This window comes from Porites lutea, chromosome 2, assembly GCF_958299795.1.
Source record: "Porites lutea chromosome 2, jaPorLute2.1, whole genome shotgun sequence".
NCBI classification, from domain to species: domain Eukaryota; kingdom Metazoa; phylum Cnidaria; class Anthozoa; order Scleractinia; family Poritidae; genus Porites; species Porites lutea.
In genome coordinates, this window is record NC_133202.1 from 33,664,692 (window position 1) to 33,689,405 (window position 24,714).

The following is a 24,714-nucleotide window of genomic DNA, read 5'->3' on the forward strand; positions in this document are numbered from 1 at the left end:
CACAATGATAAATAGTAACTTGGACGTATGAAGACCTGTTTCGTTTTGTAACCAATGCCTTAAAAAAGGCTCTTGTCTTTTAAGAAGCAATAGCTTTTAAAACATGAAGAAATAAGTTGTCGGAGTTAAAGACTGTTTCACTGAGTAGAATCGCACGTGAAAACCTCGTGAATTATGATGACGCAACCATCTACCTCAATGATAAAAATCCTGGTATTTCGTAACTATTCAGTATTCGATGAGTCACATTTTGGCTTAAGAAACTCCGAGGAAACCTTAGAGTTTTCCCTCTAATCAACGTTTGGTGAGTAGAAATTTATTTTACTTTAGCAATTTGTTTAACTTGCACCAGATGTAACTGGGAAAGACAGAGGAAAGTGAATACATAGGTTGAGGATCGACTCAGCTAAGCGTTTCGCGTTTTCATTTATGTAGCGCAATACCCAATTTCGCACAAAAACCAAATCTACATTTAGGATGAAAAAGGTAGATTCATCACTCTTGGTAAGGTTACACCGAAGTATTATAGTTACACTGAAGCATTCAAGATAGCTCATGCACGTTGAACGTGCCTATGTTTACCTTTGGTACCTGTTCTTACCCCTTCGTACACTTCTTACCGCTCTTTACCCCTTGTTACCTTGTTACCTCTTGTACCCCTTCTTACTCCTTGTTACCCCTTGTTACCACTTGTTACCCCTTGTTACCCTTGTTACCTTTGGTCCCTTTTGTTACCCTTATTACCCCTTGTTACCCCTTCGTACCCTTGTTACCCCTCTTTACACCTTGTTACCTTGTTACCTCTTGTACCCCTTGCTACCTCTTTTTACCCCTTGTTACCCCATGTTACCCCTTGTTACCCCTTGTTACCTTTGGTACCTGTTGTTACCTTTGTTACCCTTTGTTACCTTTGGTACCTGTTGTTACCCTTGTTACCCCTTATTACCCCTTGTTACCCCTAGTTACCCCTTCTTACCCTTGTTACCCTTGTTATCTGTTGTTATCCTTGTTACCCTTGTTACCTGTTGTTACCCTTGTTACCCTTGTTACCCCTTGTTACTCCTTGTTACCCCTTGTTACCCTTGTTACCCTTGTTACCCCTTGTTACTCCTTGTTACCCCTTATTACCCTTGTTACCCCTTGTTACCCCTTGTTACTCCTTGTTACCCCCGCGTTACCCTTGTTACCACTTGTTACCCTTCTTACCCCTTGTTACCGCATGTTACCCCTTGTTACCCTTGTTACCCCTTGTTACCCTTGTTACCTGTTGTTACCCCTTGTTACCCTTGTAACCCCCCTTTACCCCTTGTAAAAGTTGTTACCCCTTGTTACCCGTTGTTACCCTTGTTACCCGTTGTTACCTTTGGTACCTATTGTTACCCTTGTTAACCCTTGTTACCCTTGTTACCCTTGTTACCCTTGTTACCCCTTGTTACCCTTGTTACCCCATGTTACCCCTTGTCACCCTTGTTACCACTTGTTACCCTTGTTACCTCTTGTTACCCCTTATTACCCTTGTTACCTGTTCTTACCCTTCTTACCCCTTGTTAACCTTGTTACCCTTTTGTTATTCCTTCTTACCCTTGTTACCCTTTTGTTACCCCTTGTTACCCCTTGTTACTCCTTGTTACCCTTGTTACCCCTTGTTACCCCTTGTTACCCTTGTTACCCCTTGTTACCCCTTGTTACCCTTGATAACCTTTGTTACCCCTTGTTACCCCTTGTTACCCCTTGTTACCCTTGTTACCCCTTGTTACCCCTTGTTGCCCTTGTTACCCCTTGTTACCCCTTGTTACCCCTTGTTACCCCTTGTTACCCTTGTTACCCCTTTTTACCCCTTGTTACCCCTTGTTACCCCTTGTTACTCCTTGTTACCCCTTGTTACCCTTGTTACCCTTGTTACCCCTTGTTACCCCTTGTTACTCCTTGTTACCCTTGTTACCCCTTGTTACCCTTGTTACCCCTTGTTACCCTTGTTACCCCTTGTTACCCCTTGTTACCCTTGATAACCTTTGTTACCCCTTGTTACCCCTTGTTACCCCTTGTTACCCTTGTTACCCCTTGTTACCCCTTGTTACCCCTTGTTGCCCTTGTTACCCCTTGTTACCCCTTGTTACCCCTTGTTACCCTTGTTACCCCTTTGTTACCTCTTGTTACCCCTTGTTACTCCTTGTTACCCCTTGTTACCCTTGTTACCCCTTGTTACCCTTGTTCCCCTCGTTACCCTTGTTACCCCTTGTTACCCCATGTTACCCCTTCTAAATCTTCTTACCTCTTATTACCTTTGTTACCCCTTGTTACCCCTTGTTACCCCTTGTTACCCTTGATAACCTTTGTTACCCCTTGTTACCCCTTGTTACCCCTTGTTACCCTTGTTACCCCTTGTTACCCCTTGTTACCCTCGTTACCCTTGTTACCCCTTGTTACCCTTGTTCCCCTCGTTACCCTTGTTACCCCTTGTTACCCCATGTTACCCCTTCTAAATCTTCTTACCTCTTATTACCTTTGTTACCCCTTGTTACCCCTTGTTACCCCTTGTTACCCTTGATAACCTTTGTTACCCCTTGTTACCCCTTGTTACCCCTTGTTACCCTTGTTACCCCTTGTTACCCCTTGTTACCCTCGTTACCCTTGTTACCCCTTGTTACCCTTGTTACCCTTGTTACCCCTTGCTACCCCATGTTACCCCTTGTTAATCTTTTTACCTCTTATTACCTTTGTTACCCCTTGTTACCCTTGTTACCCTTGTTACCCCTTGTTACCCCTTGTCACCCCTTGTTACCTTTTATAACCTTTGTTACCCCTTGTTACCCCTTGTTACCCCCTGTTACCCTTGTTACCCCTTGTTACCCCTTGTTACCCTTGTTCCCCTTGTTACCCCTTGTTACCCTTGTTACCCCTTGTTACCCTCGTTACCCCTGTTACCCCTTGTTACCCCATGTTACCCCTTGTTTATCTTCTTACCTCGTATTACCTTTGTTACCCCTTGTTACCCCTTGTTACCCCTTGTTACCCTTGTTACCCTTGTTACCCTTGTTACCCCTTGTTACTCCTTGTTACCCCTTGTTACCCTTGTTACCCCTTGTTACCCTTGTTACCCCTTGTTACTCCTTGTTACCCCCGCGTTACCCTTGTTACCACTTGTTACCCTTCTTACCCCTTGTTACCGCATGTTACCCCTTGTTACCCTTGTTACCCCTTGTTACCCTTGTTACCTGTTGTTACCCCTTGTTACCCTTGTAACCCCCCTTTACCCCTTGTAAAAGTTGTTACCCCTTGTTACCCGTTGTTACCCTTGTTACCCGTTGTTACCTTTGGTACCTATTGTTACCCTTGTTAACCCTTGTTACCCTTGTTACCCTTGTTACCCTTGTTACCCCTTGTTACCCTTGTTACCCCATGTTACCCCTTGTCACCCTTGTTACCACTTGTTACCCTTGTTACCTCTTGTTACCCCTTATTACCCTTGTTACCTGTTCTTACCCTTCTTACCCCTTGTTAACCTTGTTACCCTTTTGTTATTCCTTCTTACCCTTGTTACCCTTTTGTTACCCCTTGTTACCCCTTGTTACTCCTTGTTACCCTTGTTACCCCTTGTTACCCCTTGTTACCCTTGTTACCCCTTGTTACCCTTGTTACCCCTTGTTACCCCTTGTTACCCTTGATAACCTTTGTTACCCCTTGTTACCCCTTGTTACCCCTTGTTACCCTTGTTACCCCTTGTTACCCCTTGTTGCCCTTGTTACCCCTTGTTACCCCTTGTTACCCTTGTTACCCTTGTTACCCCTTTTTACCCCTTGTTACCCCTTGTTACCCCTTGTTACTCCTTGTTACCCCTTGTTACCCTTGTTACCCTTGTTACCCCTTGTTACCCCTTGTTACTCCTTGTTACCCTTGCTACCCCTTGTTACCCTTGTTACCCCTTGTTACCCTTGTTACCCCTTGTTACCCCTTGTTACCCTTGATAACCTTTGTTACCCCTTGTTACCCCTTGTTACCCCTTGTTACCCTTGTTACCCCTTGTTACCCCTTGTTACCCCTTGTTGCCCTTGTTACCCCTTGTTACCCCTTGTTACCCTTGTTACCCCTTTGTTACCTCTTGTTACCCCTTGTTACTCCTTGTTACCCCTTGTTACCCTTGTTACCCCTTGTTACCCTTGTTCCCCTCGTTACCCTTGTTACCCCTTGTTACCCCATGTTACCCCTTCTAAATCTTCTTACCTCTTATTACCTTTGTTACCCCTTGTTACCCCTTGTTACCCTTGATAACCTTTGTTACCCCTTGTTACCCCTTGTTACCCCTTGTTACCCTTGTTACCCCTTGTTACCCCTTGTTACCCCTTGTTACCCTCGTTACCCTTGTTACCCCTTGTTACCCTTGTTACCCTTGTTACCCCTTGCTACCCCATGTTACCCCTTGTTAATCTTTTTACCTCTTATTACCTTTGTTACCCCTTGTTACCCCTTGTTACCCTTGTTACCCCTTGTTACCCCTTGTCACCCCTTGTTACCTTTTATAACCTTTGTTACCCCTTGTTACCCCTTGTTACCCCCTGTTACCCTTGTTCCCCTTGTTACCCCTTGTTACCCCTTGTTACCCTCGTTACCCCTGTTACCCCTTGTTACCCCATGTTACCCCTTGTTTATCTTCTTACCTCGTATTACCTTTGTTACCCCTTGTTACCCTTGTTACCCTTGTTACCCCTTGTTAACCCTTGTTACCCTTGATAACCTTTGTTACCCCTTGTTACCCCTTGTTACCCTTGTTACCCCTTGTTACCCCTTGTTACCCCTTGTTACCCTTGTTACCCCTTGTTACCCCATGTTACCCCTTGTTAATATTCTTACCTCTTATTACCTTTGTTACCCCTTGTTACCCTTGTTACCCTTGATAACCTTTGTTACCCCTTGTTACCCCTTGTTACCCTTGTTACCCCTTGTTACCCTTGATAACCTTTGTTACCCCTTGTTACCCCTTGTTACCCTTGTTACCCCTTGTTACCCTTGATAACCTTTGTTACCCCTGTTACCCCTTGTTACTTCTTCTTACCCCTTTTTACCCCTTGTTACCCTTGTTACCCCTTGTAATCTTCTTACCTCTTCTTACCTTTGTTACCCCTTGTTACCTCTTGTTACCCCTTGTCACACTTTGTTACCCCTTGTTACCCCTTGTTACCCTTGTTACCCCTTTTTACCCATTGTTACCGCTTGTTACCCTTGTTACCCCTTGTTACCCCTTGTTACCACTTGTTACCCTTGTTACCCTTTGTTACCTCTTGTTACCCCTTGTTACCCCTTGTTACCCCTTGTTACCCTTTGTTACCTCTTGTTACCTCTTGTTACCCCTTGTTACCCCTTGTTACCCTGGTTACCCTTTGTTACCTCTTGTTACCCCTTGTTACCCCTTGTTACCCCTTGTTACTTCTTGTTACCCCTTTTTACCCCTTGTTACCCTTGTTATTCATTGTTACCCTCATTACCCTTGTTACCCCTTGTTACACCTTGTTACCCTTGTCGCCCATTGTTACCCCTTGTTACCTTTGTTACCCCTTGTTACCCCTTGTTACCCTTGTTACCCTTGTTACCCTTGTTACCCTTGTTACCCCTCGTTACCCCTTGTCACCCCTTGTTACCTTTTATAACCTTTGTTACCCCTTGTTACCCCTTGTTACCCCCTCTTACCCTTGTTACCCCTTGTTACCCTTTTTCCCCTTGTTACCCCTTGTTACCCTTGTTACCCCTTGTTACCCTCGTTACCCGTGTTACCCCTTGTTACCCCATGTTACCCCTTGTTTATCTTCTTACCTCTTATTCCCTTTGTTACCCCATGTTACCCCTTGTTGCCCCTTGTTACCCTTGTTACCCCTTGTTACCCCTTGTTACCCTTGTTACCCCTTTTTACCCTTGTTACCCTTGTTACCCCTTGCTACCCCATGTTACCCCTTGTTAATCTTTTTACCTCTTATTACCTTTGTTACCCCTTGTTATCCCTTGTTACCCTTGTTACCCTTGTTACCCCTTGTTACCCCTTGTCACCCCTTGTTACCTTTTATAACCTTTTTTACCCCTTGTTACCCCTTGTTACCCCCTGTTACCCTTGTTACCCCTTGTTACCCCTTGTTACCTTTTTTCCCCTTGTTACCCCTTGTTACCCTTGTTACCCCCTTTTACCCTCGTTACCCGTGTTACCCCTTGTTACCCCATGTTACCCCTTGTTAATCTTCTTACCTCTTATTACCTTTGTTACCCCTTGTTACCCCTTGTTACCCTTGATAACTTTTGTTACCCCTTGTTACCCTTGTTACCCCTTGTTACCCCTTGTTACCCTTGTTACCCCTTTGTTACCCCTTTTACCCCTTGTTACCCTTGATAACCTTTCTTACCGCTTGTTACCCCTTGTTACCCTTGTTACCCCTTGTTACCCTTGTTACCCCTTGTTACCTTATGTTACCCCTTGTTAATATTCTTACCTCTTATTACCTTTGTTACCCCTTGTTACCCTTGTTACCTTTGATAACCTTTGTTACCCCTTGTTACCCCTTGTTACCCTTGTTACCCCTTGTTACCCCTTGTTACCCTTGTTACCCCTTGTTACCCCTTGCTACCCCATGTTACCCCTTGTTAATCTTCTTACCTCTTATTACCTTTGTTACCCCTTGTTACCCCTTGTTACCCTTGTTACCCTTGTTACTCCTTGTTACCCCTTGCTACCCCTTGCTACCCCATGTTACCCCTTGTTAATCTTCTTACCTCTTATTACCTTTGTTACCCCTTGTTACCCCTTGTTACCCTTGTTACCCTTGTTACTCCTTGTTACCCTTGTTACCCTTGTTACCCCTTGTTACCCCTTGCTACCCCATGTTACCCCTTGTTAATCTTCTTACCTCTTATTACCTTTGTTACCCCTTGTTACCCCTTGTTACCCTTGTTACCCCTTGTTACCCCTTGCTACCCCATGTTACCCCTTGTTAATCTTCTTACCTCTTATTACCTTTGTTACCCCTTGTTACCCCTTGTTACCCCTTGTTACCCTTGTTACCCCTTGTTACCCCTTGTTACCCTTGTTACCCCTTGTTACCCCTTGCTACCCCATGTTACTCCTTGTTAATCTTCTTACCTCTTATTACCTTTGTTACCCCTTGTTACCCCTTGTTACCCTTTGTTACCCCTGTTACCCCTTCTTACCCCTTGTTACCCCGTGGTACCCTTGTTACCCCTTGTTACTTCTTGTTACTCCTTTTTACCCCTTGTTACCCTTGTTACCCCTTGTTACCCCTTGTTACCCCGTGTTACCCCTTGTTACCCCTTGTTACCCTTGTTACCTCTTGTTACCCCTTGTTACACCTTGTTACCCTTGTTACCCATTGTTACCCCTTGTTACCCTTGTTACCCCTTGTTACCCCTTGTTACCCTTGTTACCCTTTGTTACCTCTTGTTACCCCTTGTTACCCTTGTTACCCTTGTTACCCCTTGTTACCCCTTGTTACCCCTGTTACCCTCGTTACCCTTGTTACCCCTTGCTACCCCATGTTACCCCTTGTTAATCCTTTTAGCTCTTATTACCTTTGTTACCCCTGGTTACCCCTTGTTACCCTTGTTACCCCTTGTTACCCTTGTTACCCTTGTTACCCCTTGTCACCCGTTGTTACGTTTTATAACCTTTGTTACCCCTTGTTACCCCTTGTTACCCCCTATTACCCTTGTTACCCCTTGTTACCCTTGTTCCCCTTGTTACCCCTTGTTACCCTTGTTACCCCCAGTTTCCCTCGTTACCTGTGTTACCCCTTGTTACCCCATGTTACCCCTTGTTAATCTTCTTACCTCTTATTACCTTTGTTACCCCTTGTTATCCCTTGTTACCCCTTGTTACCCCTTGTTACCCTTGTTACCCCCAGTTTCCCTCGTTACCTGTGTTACCCCTTGTTACCCCATGTTACCCCTTGTTAATCTTCTTACCTCTTATTACCTTTGTTACCCCTTGTTACCCTTGTTACCCCTTGTTACCCTTGATAACCTTTGTTACCCTTTGTTACCCTTGTTACCCCTTGTTACCCTTGTTACCCCTTGTTACCCCTTGTTACACCTTTTTACCCTTGTTACCCATTGTTACCCCTTGTTACCCTTGTTACCCCTTGTTACCCCCTTGTTACCCCTTGTTACCCCTTGTTACCCTTGTTACCCATTGTTACCCCTTGTTACACCTTGTTACCCTTGTTACCCATTGTTACCCCTTGTTACCCCTTGTTACCCCTTGTTGCCCTTGTTACCCCTTGTTACCCCTTGTTACCCCTTGTTACCTTTGTTACCCCTTTGTTACCTCTTGTTACCCCTTGTTACTCCTTGTTACCCCTTGTTACCCTTGTTACCCCTTGTTACCCTTGTTCCCCTCGTTACCCTTGTTACCCCTTGTTACCCCATGTTACCCCTTCTAAATCTTCTTACCTCTTATTACCTTTGTTACCCCTTGTTACCCCTTGTTACCCCTTGTTACCCTTGATAACCTTTGTTACCCCTTGTTACCCCTTGTTACCCCTTGTTACCCTTGTTACCCCTTGTTACCCCTTGTTACCCCTTGTTACCCTCGTTACCCTTGTTACCCCTTGTTACCCTTGTTACCCTTGTTACCCCTTGCTACCCCATGTTACCCCTTGTTAATCTTTTTACCTCTTATTACCTTTGTTACCCCTTGTTACCCCTTGTTACCCTTGTTACCCTTGTTACCCCTTGTTACCCCTTGTCACCCCTTGTTACCTTTTATAACCTTTGTTACCCCTTGTTACCCCTTGTTACCCCCTGTTACCCTTGTTACCCCTTGTTACCCCTTGTTACCCTTGTTCCCCTTGTTACCCCTTGTTACCCCTTGTTACCCTCGTTACCCCTGTTACCCCTTGTTACCCCATGTTACCCCTTGTTTATCTTCTTACCTCGTATTACCTTTGTTACCCCTTGTTACCCCTTGTTACCCCTTGTTACCCTTGTTACCCTTGTTACCCCTTGTTACCCCTTGTTAACCCTTGTTACCCTTCATAACCTTTGTTACCCCTTGTTACCCCTTGTTACCCTTGTTACCCCTTGTTACCCCTTGTTACCCCTTGTTACCCCTTGTTACCCCATGTTACCCCTTGTTAATATTCTTACCTCTTATTACCTTTGTTACCCCTTGTTACCCTTGTTACCCTTGATAACCTTTGTTACCCCTTGTTACCCCTTGTTACCCTTGTTACCCCTCTTTACCCTTGATAACCTTTGTTACCCCTTGTTACCCCTTGTTACCCTTGTTACCCCTTGTTACCCTTGATAACCTTTGTTACCCCTGTTACCCCTTGTTACTTCTTCTTACCCCTTTTTACCCCTTGTTACCCTTGTTACCCCTTGTAATCTTCTTACCTCTTCTTACCTTTGTTACCCCTTGTTACCTCTTGTTACCCCTTGTCACACTTTGTTACCCCTTGTTACCCTTGTTACCCCTTGTTACCCTTGTTACCCCTTGTTACCCTTGTTACGCCTTTTTACCCATTGTTACCGCTTGTTACCCTTGTTACCCCTTGTTACCACTTGTTACCCTTGTTACCCTTTGTTACCTCTTGTTACCCCTTGTTACCCCTTGTTACCCCTTGTTACCCTTTGTTACCTCTTGTTACCTCTTGTTACCCCTGTTACCCCTTGTTACCCCTTGTTACCCTGGTTACCCTTTGTTACCTCTTGTTACCCCTTGTTACCCCTTGTTACTTCTTGTTACCCCTTTTTACCCCTTGTTACCCTTGTTATTCATTGTTACCCTCATTACCCTTGTTACCCCTTGTTACACCTTGTTACCCTTGTCGCCCATTGTTACCCCTTGTTACCTTTGTTACCCCTTGTTACCCCTTGTTACCCTTGTTACCCTTGTTACCCCTCGTTACCCCTTGTCACCCCTTGTTACCTTTTATAACCTTTGTTACCCCTTGTTACCCCTTGTTACCCCCTCTTACCCTTGTTACCCCTTGTTACCCTTTTTCCCCTTGTTACCCCTTGTTACCCTTGTTACCCCTTGTTACCCTCGTTACCCGTGTTACCCCTTGTTACCCCATGTTACCCCTTGTTTATCTTCTTACCTCTTATTCCCTTTGTTACCCCATGTTACCCCTTGTTGCCCCTTGTTACCCTTGTTACCCCTTGTTACCCCTTGTTACCCCTTGTTACCCTTGTTACCCCTTTTTACCCTTGTTACCCTTGTTACCCCTTGCTACCCCATGTTACCCCTTGTTAATCTTTTTACCTCTTATTACCTTTGTTACCCCTTGTTATCCCTTGTTACCCTTGTTACCCCTTGTTACCCCTTGTCACCCCTTGTTACCTTTTATAACCTTTTTTACCCCTTGTTACCCCTTGTTACCCCCTGTTACCCTTGTTACCCCTTGTTACCCCTTGTTACCTTTTTTCCCCTTGTTACCCCTTGTTACCCTTGTTATCCCCTTTTACCCTCGTTACCCGTGTTACCCCTTGTTACCCCATGTTACCCCTTGTTAATCTTCTTACCTCTTATTACCTTTGTTACCCCTTGTTACCCCTTGTTACCCTTGATAACTTTTGTTACCCCTTGTTACCCTTGTTACCCCTTGTTACCCCTTTTTACCCCTTGTTACCCTTGTTACCCCTTTGTTACCCCTTTTACCCCTTGTTACCCTTGATAACCTTTCTTACCGCTTGTTACCCCTTGTTACCCTTGTTACCCCTTGTTACCCCTTGTTACCTTATGTTACCCCTTGTTAATATTCTTACCTCTTATTACCTTTGTTACCCCTTGTTACCCTTGTTACCTTTGATAACCTTTGTTACCCCTTGTTACCCCTTGTTACCCCTTGTTACCCTTGTTACCCCTTGTTACCCATTGTTACCCTTGTTACCCCTTGTTACCCCTTGCTACCCCATGTTACCCCTTGTTAATCTTCTTACCTCTTATTACCTTTGTTACCCCTTGTTACCCCTTGTTACCCTTGTTACCCTTGTTACTCCTTGTTACCCTTGTTACCCCTTGTTACCCCTTGCTACCCCTTGCTACCCCATGTTACCCCTTGTTAATCTTCTTACCTCTTATTACCTTTGTTACCCCTTGTTACCCCTTGTTACCCTTGTTACCCTTGTTACTCCTTGTTACCCTTGTTACCCTTGTTACCCCTTGTTACCCCTTGCTACCCCATGTTACCCCGTGTTAATCTTCTTACCTCTTATTACCTTTGTTACCCCTTGTTACCCCTTGTTACCCTTGTTACCCCTTGTTACCCCTTGCTACCCCATGTTACCCCTTGTTAATCTTCTTACCTCTTATTACCTTTGTTACCCCTTGTTACCCCTTGTTACCCCTTGTTACCCTTGTTACCCCTTGTTACCCCTTGTTACCCTTGTTACCCCTTGTTACCCCTTGCTACCCCATGTTACCCCTTGTTAATCTTCTTACCTCTTATTACCTTTGTTACCCCTTGTTACCCCTTGTTACCCTTTGTTACCCCTGTTACCCCTTCTTACCCCTTGTTACCCCGTGGTACCCTTGTTACCCCTTGTTACTTCTTGTTACTCCTTTTTACCCCTTGTTACCCCTTGTTACCCCTTGTTACCCCTTGTTACCCCGTGTTACCCCTTGTTACCCCTTGTTACCCTTGTTACCTCTTGTTACCCCTTGTTACACCTTGTTACCCTTGTTACCCATTGTTACCCCTTGTTACCCTTGTTACCCCTTGTTACCCCTTGTTACCCTTGTTACCCTTTGTTACCTCTTGTTACCCCTTGTTACCCTTGTTACCCCTTGTCACACTTTGTTACCCCTTGTTACCCTTGTTACCCCTTGTTACCCCTTGTTACCCCTTGTTACCCCTGTTACCCTCGTTACCCTTGTTACCCCTTGCTACCCCATGTTACCCCTTGTTAATCCTTTTAGCTCTTATTACCTTTGTTACCCCTGGTTACCCCTTGTTACCCTTGTTACCCCTTGTTACCCTTGTTACCCTTGTTACCCCTTGTTACCCCTTGTCACCCGTTGTTACGTTTTATAACCTTTGTTACCCCTTGTTACCCCTTGTTACCCCCTATTACCCTTGTTACCCCTTGTTACCCTTGTTCCCCTTGTTACCCCTTGTTACCCTTGTTACCCCCAGTTTCCCTCGTTACCTGTGTTACCCCTTGTTACCCCATGTTACCCCTTGTTAATCTTCTTACCTCTTATTACCTTTGTTACCCCTTGTTATCCCTTGTTACCCCTTGTTACCCTTGTTCCCCTTGTTACCCCTTGTTACCCTTGTTACCCCCAGTTTCCCTCGTTACCTGTGTTACCCCTTGTTACCCCATGTTACCCCTTGTTAATCTTCTTACCTCTTATTACCTTTGTTACCCCTTGTTACCCTTGTTACCCCTTGTTACCCTTGATAACCTTTGTTACCCTTTGTTACCCTTGTTACCCCTTGTTACCCTTGTTACCCCTTGTTACACCTTGTTACCCTTGTTACCCATTGTTACCCCTTGTTACCCTTGTTACCCCTTGTTACCCCCTTGTTACCCCTTGTTACCCCTTGTTACCCTTGTTACCCATTGTTACCCCTTGTTACACCTTGTTACCCTTGTTACCCATTGTTACCCCTTGTTACCCTTGTTACCCCTTGTTACCCCTTGTTACCGCTTGTTACCCTTGTTACCCCTTTTTACCCGTTGTTACCCTTGTTACCCCTTGGTACCCCTTGTTACCCCTTGTTACCCCTTGTTACCTCTTTTTATTCCTTGTTACCCCTTGTTACCCCTTTTTACCCTTTGTTACCTCTTGTTACCCCTTGTTACCTCTTGTTACCCCTTGTTACCCTTCGTTACCCCTTGTTCCCCCTTTTTACCCCCTGTTACCCGTGTTACCCGTTGCTACCCATTGTTACCCCTTGTTACCCCTTGTTACCCCTTGTTAACCTTGTTACCCCTTGTTACCCCTTGTTACCCTTGTTACCCCTTGTTTCCCCTTGTTACCCTTTGTTACCCCTTGTTACCCTTGTTACCCTTTGTTTCCTCTTGTTACCCCTTGTTACCCTTGTTACCTCTTTTTACCCTTTGTTACCCCTTGTTACCCCTTGTTACCCCTTGTTACCCTTTGTTACCTCTTGTTACCCCTTGTTACCCTTGTTACCTCTTTGTACCCTTTGTTACCCCTTGTTACCCCTTGTTACTCCTTGTTACCCCTTGTTACCCTTGTTTCCCTTGTTTCCCTTGTTACCCTTGTTACCCGTTGTTACCCCTTGTTACCCCTTGTTACCCTTGTTACCGCTTGTTACCCCTTGTTACCCTTGTTACCCTTGTTACCCATTGTTACCCCTTTTTACCCCTTATTACCCCTTGCTACTCTTGTTACCCCTTGTTACCCCTTGATACATCTTGTTACCCTTGTTACCCCCCTTTACCTCTTGTTACCCTTGTTACCCACTGTTACTCTCTTTACCCCTTTTTACCTTTGGTACCTGTTGTTACCCTTCTTAGCCCTTGTTACCTTTGGTACCTGTTGTTACCCTTGTCACCCTTTGTTACCCTTGTTACCCCTTGTTACCCTTTTTACCCCTTGTTACCCCTTGTTACCGTTGTTACAGCTTGTTACCCCCTGTTACCCCTTATTACCCTTGTTCTCCGTTTTTCCCCTGGTTACCCCTTGTTACCCTTGTTACACCTTGTTTCCCCTAGTTGTTACCCGTTATTACCCTTGATACCCCTTGTTACCCCTTGTTACTCCTTGTTACCCTTGGTACCTCTTGTTACTCTTGTTACTTCTTGTTACTCCTTGTTACCCTTGTTACCCCTTTTTACCCTTGTTACCCCTTGTTACCTCTTGTTACCCCTTGTTACTCCTTTTTACTTCTTGTTACCCTTGTTACCGGTTGTTACCCCCTCTTACTTTTGTTACCCTTGTTACCTGTTGTTACCCTTGTTACCCCTCGTCACCCCTTGTTACCCTTTTTTCCTGTTCTTATCCTTGTTGCCCTTGTAACCCTTTTTTCCTTTTGTTACGCTTGTTACCCCTTGTTACCCGTTTATTGGTATTAACATTTGATTTTTAAGTGTATAAGACTAACTTGGAAGCTGATCCTCTTTTAGTTGCGTGTTCTTTAACCCTTAAACCGTAATATCTAAATTCAAATGTCATGTGTTGTCTATATTCGTTTCCTATAGAAGTTGTTGGGAGAAGTTGTTGAAGCATTATTTAAATTTATCGCCTGTGATCATGCAGGCAGTTCTCCTGATCACTCTTTTTTATGAAACACTGATATTACAAGGTGATGCTATCTCTCTTAGGGCTTAAATAGGGTGAACAGTTCTAATGACAAAAGAATCCTAAGTAAACATAACTTTTATTGATAGGTGAGGAAAAGATGAACATCACAGGACTCGTGAAGTACGTTGGAAAGCTTGGCGGTGGCAGAAACAATGGCAGCATGTTTGTCGGCCTCAAACTTGATCAGCCAGGTATTGATTCACATCACAATTTTGTACTTAGACCACGCTGTCTAAAACAAGTCGCACGTTTCATCGCGCGTGGCGCAGGCTGTTTTCAAATACCTTGCGTTTTGACTGGTTCTCTTAACTGTCTTTTTCTGCTCTAATTATTCAAAGCAATTGTATGATTGTATTTTGATTTTGGTATTTAAACGCTTATTTGAAAAAATCTTGGTGGGTGTGGTGTAGAACAAAAACGCTGCAGACCTTGTATATACAGCATCCCCATGTCATATAGAAAGTACTGTGCCTTATACTTTTCGATTTGATTTTTAACGTAACCGTTCTTAAACATTTGCGTTATCGTTATCGGTAACATTAGAGTTTCATCTTTTTGTTTTCTTTTGCCACGTTCACACTACACCAGATTAATTTATGTGCCGGTACGCAGTAGATCCGGCATGATATCAACAGGCACGACATGAACGCTTTAAAACCGGTAAGGTACCAAGTTTACCACTCTTATGAGCGTCACTTCGCCTGGACACTTACGCATAAAATCATGCCGAAATAGCATTCCATCGGTGAACTAAAGGTCCCACCTCGTATGGTTTTCCATGTGTATGGCACGAAAGCTGTGCGGTATGGTGAGCATAGTCAAAATATACACGAAAGTACGTTGTATTCTGTTTCTCTTGTCACAAACAAGTTAGCCTGCGTAGCAGACGCTTGGAAGTAGGGAGCTTTAGCAACGACGACGGCGACGGCAAAAAGGACGTCAAAAAAGCAATAGGTTTATTACGCAAAACAACAACTTTGCACGTGCAGCACGTTTTTTTTGTACATTTCTTTGCTGTCCTTGCACGACTACGACATGAAAATGCCTAATTCCAAGTTTTATGGAGGATGTAAACAAGCGACGACGAATCTCTTATTCTCTCTCTAAACTTGAGTGCGGTCCTCAAGAAATCAACTCTAGGGAAATTCGCCTACACTTGCCATTTTCAGCAAATTGGAATAAACGAGACAAAGATTGAAAAAACGGGAATTCAGTTTAAAACTGTCGTTTTCGCTGCAGTTGCCGTCGTAGATGCTAAAGCTCCCTAGTAGTGGGCGAAAGAGAGAACGGGCGCGCGCGAGGGAGACACGCGTGTCTCCTTCTCGCGCGCCCGTTTTTTCTTGTGCCCACTACTTCCAGGGGCCTGCTTCGCGGGCCACAAACAAGTGGAATCTTATTTATTTATCTCAAGCTGATTAATGGCTTTGTTTGTTTGTTTAGTTGGTAACACTGATGGGCGTCTAGGTGGCAAACAGTATTTCCAGTGTCCTCCCAAGCATGGAAAACTTGTAAAAATGTCTGACATACATGCTGTTATGAATCCTAGGGTAAGTAACCTAACAATGTAACAACAAGAGAGTAACAACAATGGGACAGAGAGGGATTCTTAAGGCGTTGGCCGTGATATGTGGATTTCACTTCAGTTATTTTTAGAGGTTGTAATAAACAGAAGTCTAATTTCTGAGACGTCCGCACATTTTAATCAAGTCCTCAAAGCAAAAAATTGAAAATATTTGTAATGGCAACTGTTGAATTATCTCTTGACAATACGGAATAAAAGTTGATGGACCCCTCCGGAAACCAAATTCCGATTAATTCAAGTCTTACTTGGTCTAACAATAACTTTGGTGAAATTCACATATCCCAAGGGCTAGACTGGGTGTTTCCCCCTCTGTCTCATTATTCATAAGTGGAAGCGAGGGTTGTAAGACGGCATTATCAACAAAAATACTTGATTGCCATGGAAATATGAATGGAAGAAGAAAAGAAGGCCTCGCCATATATACAAGGAGAGCTCAAACGTTGTAAGAGCTAATTAACATGAGCAATTTGTGCAATTTTCAGCTCTTTACAAGCAATATCAGGGGAAATACCCACCATCAAAAACTGTAATTGATACGTGGCAAAAACTTTAATGAGCCGTATGTTCTTTGTAACATTCTAGTTGATTGAAAGAGAACTTCGCCGCAACTATTCGGTATTTAGGGCTCACATTTCGGCGATTACTACTTATTGCTATATGTATGCCCTTTCAATGTCACTAAAGATGTTATCTCGATTTCATAGCTTGATCATAGACTGGTGAGCATACACGTTAGCGGGGCAAAAAATCTAAACAAAGATTGGTCTATATAGACGGCGTACTTAAACTTCCTTCGCGAATCGTTCATGGTGCCCTTAGCTAACAAGTCTGCATGTACCTTTTTTTCCAGACTCGAAATTTCAGTCGAATCAGACCCATGACATTCGACTAGCTGAACGACCGAGCGATGTGTGTGCTCTGAACGCCAGTTAACTCAGATAACCAACTACATCTCCCTGATCATAATAATTATTATTTGAATGCTTAGATGCTAAGTAGAACGATAAAGATAATGGAAAGTTAGACAACAATCCCTAGGTGACCACAAAAAAATGGGTTCGCGATGGTCCCCTGAACAATAAATGATTTACATATAGTTATATTATCTTTCATACGCAGATCTATATCCAGTCGCTTTATTGTGAAACACAAAGTAATAATGATTCACATAAAACTGTGTTTTGTTGTAAAAAAGAAACTTTAATTAACATTTACTCGTCACAGAGAACGTCCGCATTTGTTAAAAAACTTGTGTATGCATTGTATTATTATATTTTGTCTTTGTGGTTACACCTTCAAGACCTGTTACAAGTTCAACGTTTTACACTGTATGCAAGTACATGATGATCGTGTTAATGGATAGAAATGAAATGTATTTTTGTATTCCTAAGCTAATAGTTAGTATTTAAATTTTGTGTACGACGGTACATAATATTTTTGTACCTTTTTTAATCGTCTATTTGTGCAGGCCTTAACCAGGTTGAAATAAATTTATTATAACACATCCTGTTTTGCACATTACTTATTTTCTTGCTCCTTTTCTTTTGTTTTTCTTTCTTTTTTTCCTCACATGTGCATGATTTCTTCAGAATTCGGAATTTCAAGCTTTTTGAAAGTGTTTGTTAAGATGCCACTAGCCTGTGTAGAAAGCGTTTCCGATCGATCGAGTTATTGCGCGAAAGTTAAAGCGAGAGCAAAGACAACAAGGTAAGTGGGGGAGGGAGAAGATATCCTGCGAGCAAATCTCCATCTGGGGGATATCACGATTCTAGAATAAAACGCCCCTTAACATTGTATGGTTCGGTTTGTTTGTAGGTTAACATCTTGTCAAAAAGCGGCCAATAATGTCAGTAGACCCGCACCGTTTTAAACCTTATTTTACAAATCCCCTTTAATCTGCAATTCCATTGTTTTCCCAGCTAATCACAAACACTCTTTCAAATAGGTGCGGGATCGCCCAATAATGTGAGTAAAAGGTAACAGATTTTTTTATGGAAAGCTACAACAAAGTAGCTTAGGGTGGATTTCCGCTGTCGCTTAATTTTTGCGCGGAAACTCTTGCGACCCACAGGCTAAGATGCTTTAAATACTATGACAGTCTGGGAAGGTAAAAGACTATTAAATACCATTCTAGTCCCTAAAATGAAGAGGGGACGTTTGTCAATCCAAAGGGCATACTGATGGACGTCATAAGACTAGACGAGTTACAGTCTAGCTTATCTCCTCCAGTACCTTTCGCTGAGCATGCGATTCATGCAATGCACAACAAAACACAAACGCTTAACACCAATTGAATAGCCTGCGGAGCCCGCGGGATCTTCCGCGCGAGGAAAGTGTTGGCAGAGAAACTGCCAAGTCGTACAGAGAATGGGGAGGAGACGAATTTTCTCGCCCCATCGGCGCTCGCTTCTCGCTGCTTAAAGCCGCACGTATGGCGGCTTCGCCAACTTTCAACTTTATTCATTCAATCTCAATTTACAATTTCACGATAGCTTCTACCACAACTCTCGCGCAAAAACAATTCTGCCAGCTACCCATTTTACAGTTGCAGGTGAAAACGAGGCAGGAGTTGACCTTGTTTTGATACAGCCCTTCCTGCTTTATTATGTAAATCATGTCTTTCTTATGCTAACTAGTATTTTTTAAGCAAAATTTATATTATAAAAGGATCGAGGTTTGTATCAAAACAAGGTCAACCTCAGCCTCACGTTCTCTCAAAGGCTAGGGCGCCAAGCCCACAACTGTAAAATGGCCTATTGAGTCACAATCCCTACTCTCTCAGCATTAAGGTTACAAAGATAAACGCGTGTCTGAAGCTTACATCTGGACTTTTGCATTTTTGTACCAAGAAATGAACTTTCTAGAACTAGAGCAGTCCTTCATAAGGTTTTATTTCATTTCTTTTCTTAGAATGAATGTTAAGATTGGCTTGAATTTGCTAGTGTTCTGCGAGTATATTTGAAAGTAAAATAAAGTGGAATAATAATCGTCAAAGGACAAAATTATAAAAGGCAGATTGTGACAGTAAACAAACAGGCATCGGTAACTAGCACCTTAGTATAGACTGAGTGAATGTGACAAAATCATGCAACACAAAAATTTTATTGAACCTTTCTACAGCACATATCTTATTAGGGCAAACGTTCAGATTTTCAGTCTATAAGTTTTGCTTCTCTTCTTGGTACTGGTAATGCAGCTTAGCGACATCCGTTTGAGAAACTTTTATCCAGCCATCTTGCCTCATGTGATACACTGTAATAAAAAACAGTAAAACGCTTGAGCAACATGTTATCTTTGTCTTGCTTATGAAAAAAAGTCTAAGCCCTTCATGGGATTCAAATCCATGAGGGAGGAACTCATTGTCACCAAGGCGGGCTTAGGCCATTTACTAGAAGAAAAAAAGACAGTGGAACCCCAATATAACTGTAGGTGCCAAGGGATCCTGTTCCATACATTTTACTTTAACTGGGGCTTGGCCCCTATCTGCAAAGAGTCAGAAAATTGTATTCAGTGTAACCGTTGGAGAGAAGCTATCCCTTGCAGAAGTGGGATGTACAACATCCTTTTCGAGGCTCAAGCAAAGGAAAAAAAATTGCCTAAAATGTGTGATAAAATGAGTGCTTCAAACAGGTCATACTATGAGCAACCTGCCAGTTGATATTGCCTGTTTGCAGGGTTATCAAAAGTAGCTGGCTGCCGGCGAAAATCACTACCTACTTGGTTAGTATCAACCGGCTACTCTGCTTGGCATTTCTTTACAAATGGCATTTTCTTAATACAATATCCCTGGACTGGCCACTTACTTTGACAACTCTGCCATTTACTTCAAAACTTTCTGACAACGGTGCTACTTGCTCAAAACATTTTAAGAATTTGTTCCTGTAACATGAGTGTTGGGAGGAGTAGAGCAACTCATTTTAAATCTGAGCCTTGCCTCTACTTCTTAGTACCTCTTCACGCCATACTTACAGTTGACAACTCCTCCACTGTAGGCATCCCTGTGAGTGGCATGGTAGATGGCTCTCTTACCCAATTCATAAGCTTCTTCAACAGACAACTCATACTTGTAGCCACTGTCCATCACACCATAAGCATAGGTTGAACCAGACCCAACAGAAAACATATCATTTGACAAGCGTGTGCCATCACTGTCCACATAGTACAGCCCTGGACCCTTAAAGATCCAAACATTAGTGTAAAACGTGTGGTTCAATTTTATCCCTGGTTCAAATTTTGTGACCCAAATTTAACAGAAAAGAACAATATTAGAACCAAGAGTCAAGGGAAGCAAACCATGTAACTTCAAGATGAATTCACAAACAGTTACTCACTCTTTTATCCCAGCCACATATCATAGTTCCCTGAAAAAAAAATGAAGCCATGTTAATTAAATTGCTTTAAGTCAGAAACAGAAACACTAATGTAACGGAAGAAACTAAGCTAATAAGTATAGCCTCTGAGAGCAGCAATTCCCTAATTAGCTGATGGAACCAAGTCTGTTAGGTACTTCATTTAAAAAACTTAGTATGAAGTTGCCTAACATTATAAAAACTGAATCTAACATTTGTGGAGAGGTGTCAACCGATTGCAAAAAGTGAGATAAAATTTGTAAACCAGGGGAGTGCTCTTACCATAGACAGCCCCATGCCTTTGTAGTTGTACACCATGTTTGCAAGGAGTTTTGAAGCAGCTGCCACTGATATTCTCTCCTTGTTTCGCAGCTCATAAATTCTAAAACAAACAAACAAAGTACGGTATTGTAATCAAGAACAAGTTCCAATCTCTTCAAGCACACCTTTTCAAGGGAAAAAAAATTAGTCAACTTAGTCCATAAAGACAAAAAGGAAGCTATTGGATTCATATTGTGTGGTCCAGTCCATCACATCTGAGTCCAAAGGTTACTCCTTAGCAAAGCTTCCACGATTCTTCAACTGTAACCTTGGTTCAAATTATATTTCCCTTTCTTTCAAACTATGTAACTATGGAAGCTATGTGCATTAATTTCATTTTTTTCCAAGGACTTCACAAATTAACATTTGAAATTTTCATATTTTCTCACATGACCTTTCATGAGAGCAAAAGCAATAAATCTGTTCAGTAGCCTAGGACATGCCTGTAAATTTGCTCACATTTACAATAACAGTGTAATTATTTCAATGTTGTGAGTATAATTTCCAATTCCTGAAAGAAAGTTGAAACCTACACTAACCTGCACTGTTTGGCCAGCAGTCTTTCCCAGAAGGAACAGTCAGCAGCTCCACCAGCCATAGTTCCAAGTAGATATGGATTGATTTCAATTACCTTCTTCACTGTCTGTGATGCTGCATAAAAGAAAAGTTAATATGTGTGAATACTCTACCTTCTACTGCTTACTTAGAAAGAATTGAAATGTTCTTTGACAAGGGTTGTAAAAAAGTTTTAAAGAAGGTGGTTTTGTTGTTGTTGAAGTAGGTAGGCAGATGGTTTTCCAATCTTTCGCCAAAGAATTGGAGAATCAGCACTGCAGTGTAACTGACCAAAATCAGGAAGTAGGCGGTCATTTTGTGCTGGCTGCCTTCTATTTTAAACAATACTGTTGACTTCAAACTGTGGACAAAATGCTATGGTAGGACCATGCTCATGAAACCTTTGGTATTTCTTTTAGTTTACGTGTAGCACTAATTTTTTTTACCATTCTACAAAATCAAATAAATTATTGTAATGTAATTCCAAAATATTTCATTTCCCTGTAAAAAGCCACGTTGAATTGACTCAACTATAAGGCAGCTGTGACCTTAAAACATCTGGTTGTTTGGTTAGAATTAGCTTATATATTTTAAGCAAAAGGAACATTACCAATATTATTACTGTGTTTATTATAGTTTTACATTGTACTCACTATCTGTGCCCTCATTGGCTTTGTGCCTACAAAACAGTTAAACCCATCAACAATAGATGGGTGTGGGGAAGGTGCCTGAAGAAATGGAAGGGGGCCGCAAGTGATCTTAGAAGGTAACCATGACAACCCTGAGATCGGCACCCACCAGGTACCCGTCACAAAGAGAACCTCAGTGAAAAGAGGCGCAGATACTTACCAAAACAGCATCCAGACAGGAGAGAGGGTTGGGGGCAAAAAACAACTATAACTACTGCACGCAAAAGCAACATGAGTGTAAAATCACTAAGGCCCTGCTAAACCCCGAGGCTGCCCCACATACGATTAATGAAGGAAACCGCTGGCCAGCGTTGTCTCGCGTTTAACCTTGCCTAAATTACATTTAGCCAGATTTAATTTTGGAAATCAGCACAACCTATAGATAAGTTAGTACTCTGCACGCAGATAACTGACTAATCTGTAGAAAAATAGACCTACCAATATAGGATCCTGCTGTTGCTCTTGAATCAACTGCCACAATCACACCATGTTGAAATTTGAAAGCCAGAGTAGTTGTCCCATGGTCGAAATGGATTTTGACATCACGTTCACCATTAGCAAAAGGTCTTAAAAACTCTACAGGCTGAAAGATAATGTTGAAATCAGTCTAACGTTGGTTATAAAGTAGTGATACAAAGTGCAAAGATAGTCATGTCTGATAGCCTGGGATAGTGGGTTTTGCCATTGGGTAGCGAATTCTGTTCTTAACTTTCTAGTGACGGGTACCCAAAAAAAAAACAGTTTAGTGAGAGAAAACAAGCTTGACTGGACCACAAGTTTGGGCTGAGGCGACCTCAAAGGTTTTATGTCATTCACACAGAGCCTCCTTCTCTCTTCTTCATCCAAGATGACAATAGGAGGCTCTATTGTAAAAAGGTATGTGGTTGTATGGAAGTTTTACCCCTTTTCTTAAAAATGTTTAATAACACAACAAATACCAATACTTTGACGCGGGGAATGACATGTCAATAGTTTTGAAAGACAAAAGTCAATTGTGGTCAAGTGAATTCAATAAAGATCAATTGAAAACATTGGAAATACTGTAAATCCACTATTAATCCCCCTGGGGGCTTATTTATTTCAAGTCCATTTGAGGCGGGGGGCTTCATAGAGACGAAGGCCTTATATGAGACGGAAGGAGGCTTATTTAATTTAAAAACTACAATGGTATCGTTTCTCTACAAAGAACAAGAATACAAAGTGGAAAAGCTCAAGTATAAGAAGTTTTAAGTCATACAGCCGAGGATCAGAATTAAATCGAAACTTCCAGTTGGTAAATAAACCATCCTGGATCAGTCCACACAAAGTTTTAGAGTTGTGATTGATTAATACAGTCTATCATTATTTTATTAGTGAAGAATAATAAGGTGGGAAGGGGGGTCGTAATAGATAGGAGGGCTTATTAACTTTCTTCCCCTGAAAAGAGGGGGCTTATTAGAAGGAGGGGGAATATTTGAGAGGGGGGCATAATAGAGGATTTACGGTAGATAGAAATCAATAATTTCTTGTCATTATTGATATTGACTGATTCTGAAAAGACAAAACAGCTCATGGAACACAAGTTCGATTGGACTCAATTTTCGTCAATGATTTTGATAGTCAGTTGAGAATGTTGTGTATATCAACTTTTATCCACAAATTAACCTGTTGATTCACAAATACCACAAATATTGAGTAACATTGATTTACTGTCTACATAATTTTTGATGATCAACAAAGCTGTGCTCTGGCAGTGCCTGGTGGCCAGTGGCCAGTGGTGCCTAACTATTGCTCTTGGACGACTAGAAGATCTAACTTTTTCATAGAAAACATGGGTTGGGAACAGGTCATCGACTTATTACAGCCTGTTTGACAATTCAACCTTACATGTTTGTTCACAAACACGTGGAAAATTTTAAATAACTTAGTCTGACCTACCATTCTTGAACTGTTTCCTTTACTACAGCGAATCGCCCACAGTATTAAAAGGATTATAAAGAGAAAAGGTAATCCTTTTGAAGGAAAATAAAATCTTAACAACAGCTCATCATTTTGCAGTGACTAAGCAATTTTAACATTTCTTTGAATACAACTTACGTCTGTCCCGGGAGGAACAGCAAATCGACCCTCGTTCCAAAAGTTTGCTGAAATATCTTTAGCAAGATGATCATCGAATGAAGCCTTCTTTCTTTCTCCAAAAATGTCATTCAAAGAGAGATTTCCATAGCTTCTTGCTACTGCATGCGCCGCCATTTTGACAATCCCGAAATCCTTTGCAAACTAGAGTGTCCATGCGTTACACATTAAAGTTGACTATAGGGGAAGGGTAAGTTGAGGATGACCACAAATTAGGTACATCTATCTGGGTAGTTCGGATAATTCTATTCTACGGAGAACATACATTTGTGAATTAACTGTCTTTCTTTTTTTCGTTTTTCTATTTTTTATTAGATAGTCGGCCGTGACTCACCCCTCACTGCTGAAATATGGAAGGCCACTTATTAAAGACAACATGGACACAGCCGTTTTTAGTGTCGTCACGCGAGGCTCCTTCCCACTTGTGGGGAGGAGCGTTGCGTGACGACACTAAGCAGACTATAAACATGGCGGCCGTGGAAGCTTCACAGACATCTTGGCCTTTCAAGTCCATTTTTATTACAGGCTGCAACCGAGGGATCGGTTTAGAACTAGTTAAGCAAATCCTTAACCTAAGCGCTCCTCCGAACAATATCTTTGCGACTTGTCGATCTCTGGAAAAAGCTTCTGAATTAAAAAAGCTAGAAGCAGCACATACGAATCTTCATCTGATCGAATTTGATGTGACTAATTTCCAAGCCATTGGCCATGTAGTATCACAAGTAGAAAAGAAGCTTGAAGGCCATGGTTTGAATCTTCTAATTAATAATGCTGGTGTCATGGACAGAGCAAATTTAGATGCAGTCACAGCGCGAAGCATGATCGACGTTT

General features: G+C 42.4%; 3 protein-coding genes across 4 annotated transcripts in view; 2 read left to right on the top strand and 1 right to left on the bottom strand.

The window, feature by feature from the left end:
• Window positions 1-17,358, top strand: part of LOC140928401 (uncharacterized) — a 31,729-nt gene extending 14,371 nt beyond the window's left edge. For both annotated transcript variants that reach the window (XM_073378138.1, XM_073378139.1), the window contains exons 12-14: window positions 14,359-14,463; window positions 15,713-15,819; window positions 16,705-17,358. In XM_073378138.1, coding sequence (XP_073234239.1) covers window positions 14,359-14,463; window positions 15,713-15,819; window positions 16,705-16,746 — 254 coding nt within the window. In that variant the 3' untranslated portion in view covers window positions 16,747-17,358. The remainder of the gene's footprint in view (window positions 1-14,358; window positions 14,464-15,712; window positions 15,820-16,704) is intronic.
• Window positions 17,359-18,937: 1,579 nt separating this feature from the next.
• Window positions 18,938-24,010, bottom strand: LOC140926891 (proteasome subunit beta type-5-like). Its single transcript, XM_073376568.1, has 7 exons — window positions 23,845-24,010; window positions 22,207-22,351; window positions 21,064-21,175; window positions 20,486-20,585; window positions 20,186-20,215; window positions 19,824-20,028; window positions 18,938-19,106 (listed from the first exon to the last, which is right to left on the bottom strand). Exons 1-7 carry the CDS (start codon window positions 23,998-24,000, stop codon window positions 19,012-19,014), a joined length of 843 nt encoding a protein of 280 aa, XP_073232669.1. The 5' UTR covers window positions 24,001-24,010; the 3' UTR covers window positions 18,938-19,011.
• A 340-nt stretch (window positions 24,011-24,350) lies between these two features.
• Window positions 24,351-24,714, top strand: part of LOC140926892 (C-signal-like) — an 819-nt gene continuing 455 nt past the window's right edge. Inside the window, exon 1 of the mRNA XM_073376570.1 lies at window positions 24,351-24,714. This exon is cut by the window's right edge and continues 455 nt beyond it. Coding sequence (XP_073232671.1) covers window positions 24,351-24,714 — 364 coding nt within the window.

Excerpts from the sequence above, each read along its gene's own strand:
- LOC140926891 (XM_073376568.1), bottom strand. The coding sequence starts at position 24,000 with ATGGCGGCGCATGCAGTAGCAAGAAGCTATGGAAATCTCTCTTTGAAT. Across the intron at positions 21,176-22,206 it reads AACAGCAGGATCCTATATTG|CATCACAGACAGTGAAGAAG; the intron begins GTAGGTCTATTT and ends TCTTTTATGCAG. Across the intron at positions 20,586-21,063 it reads CTGCTGGCCAAACAGTGCAG|AATTTATGAGCTGCGAAACA; the intron begins GTTAGTGTAGGT and ends TGTTTGTTTTAG.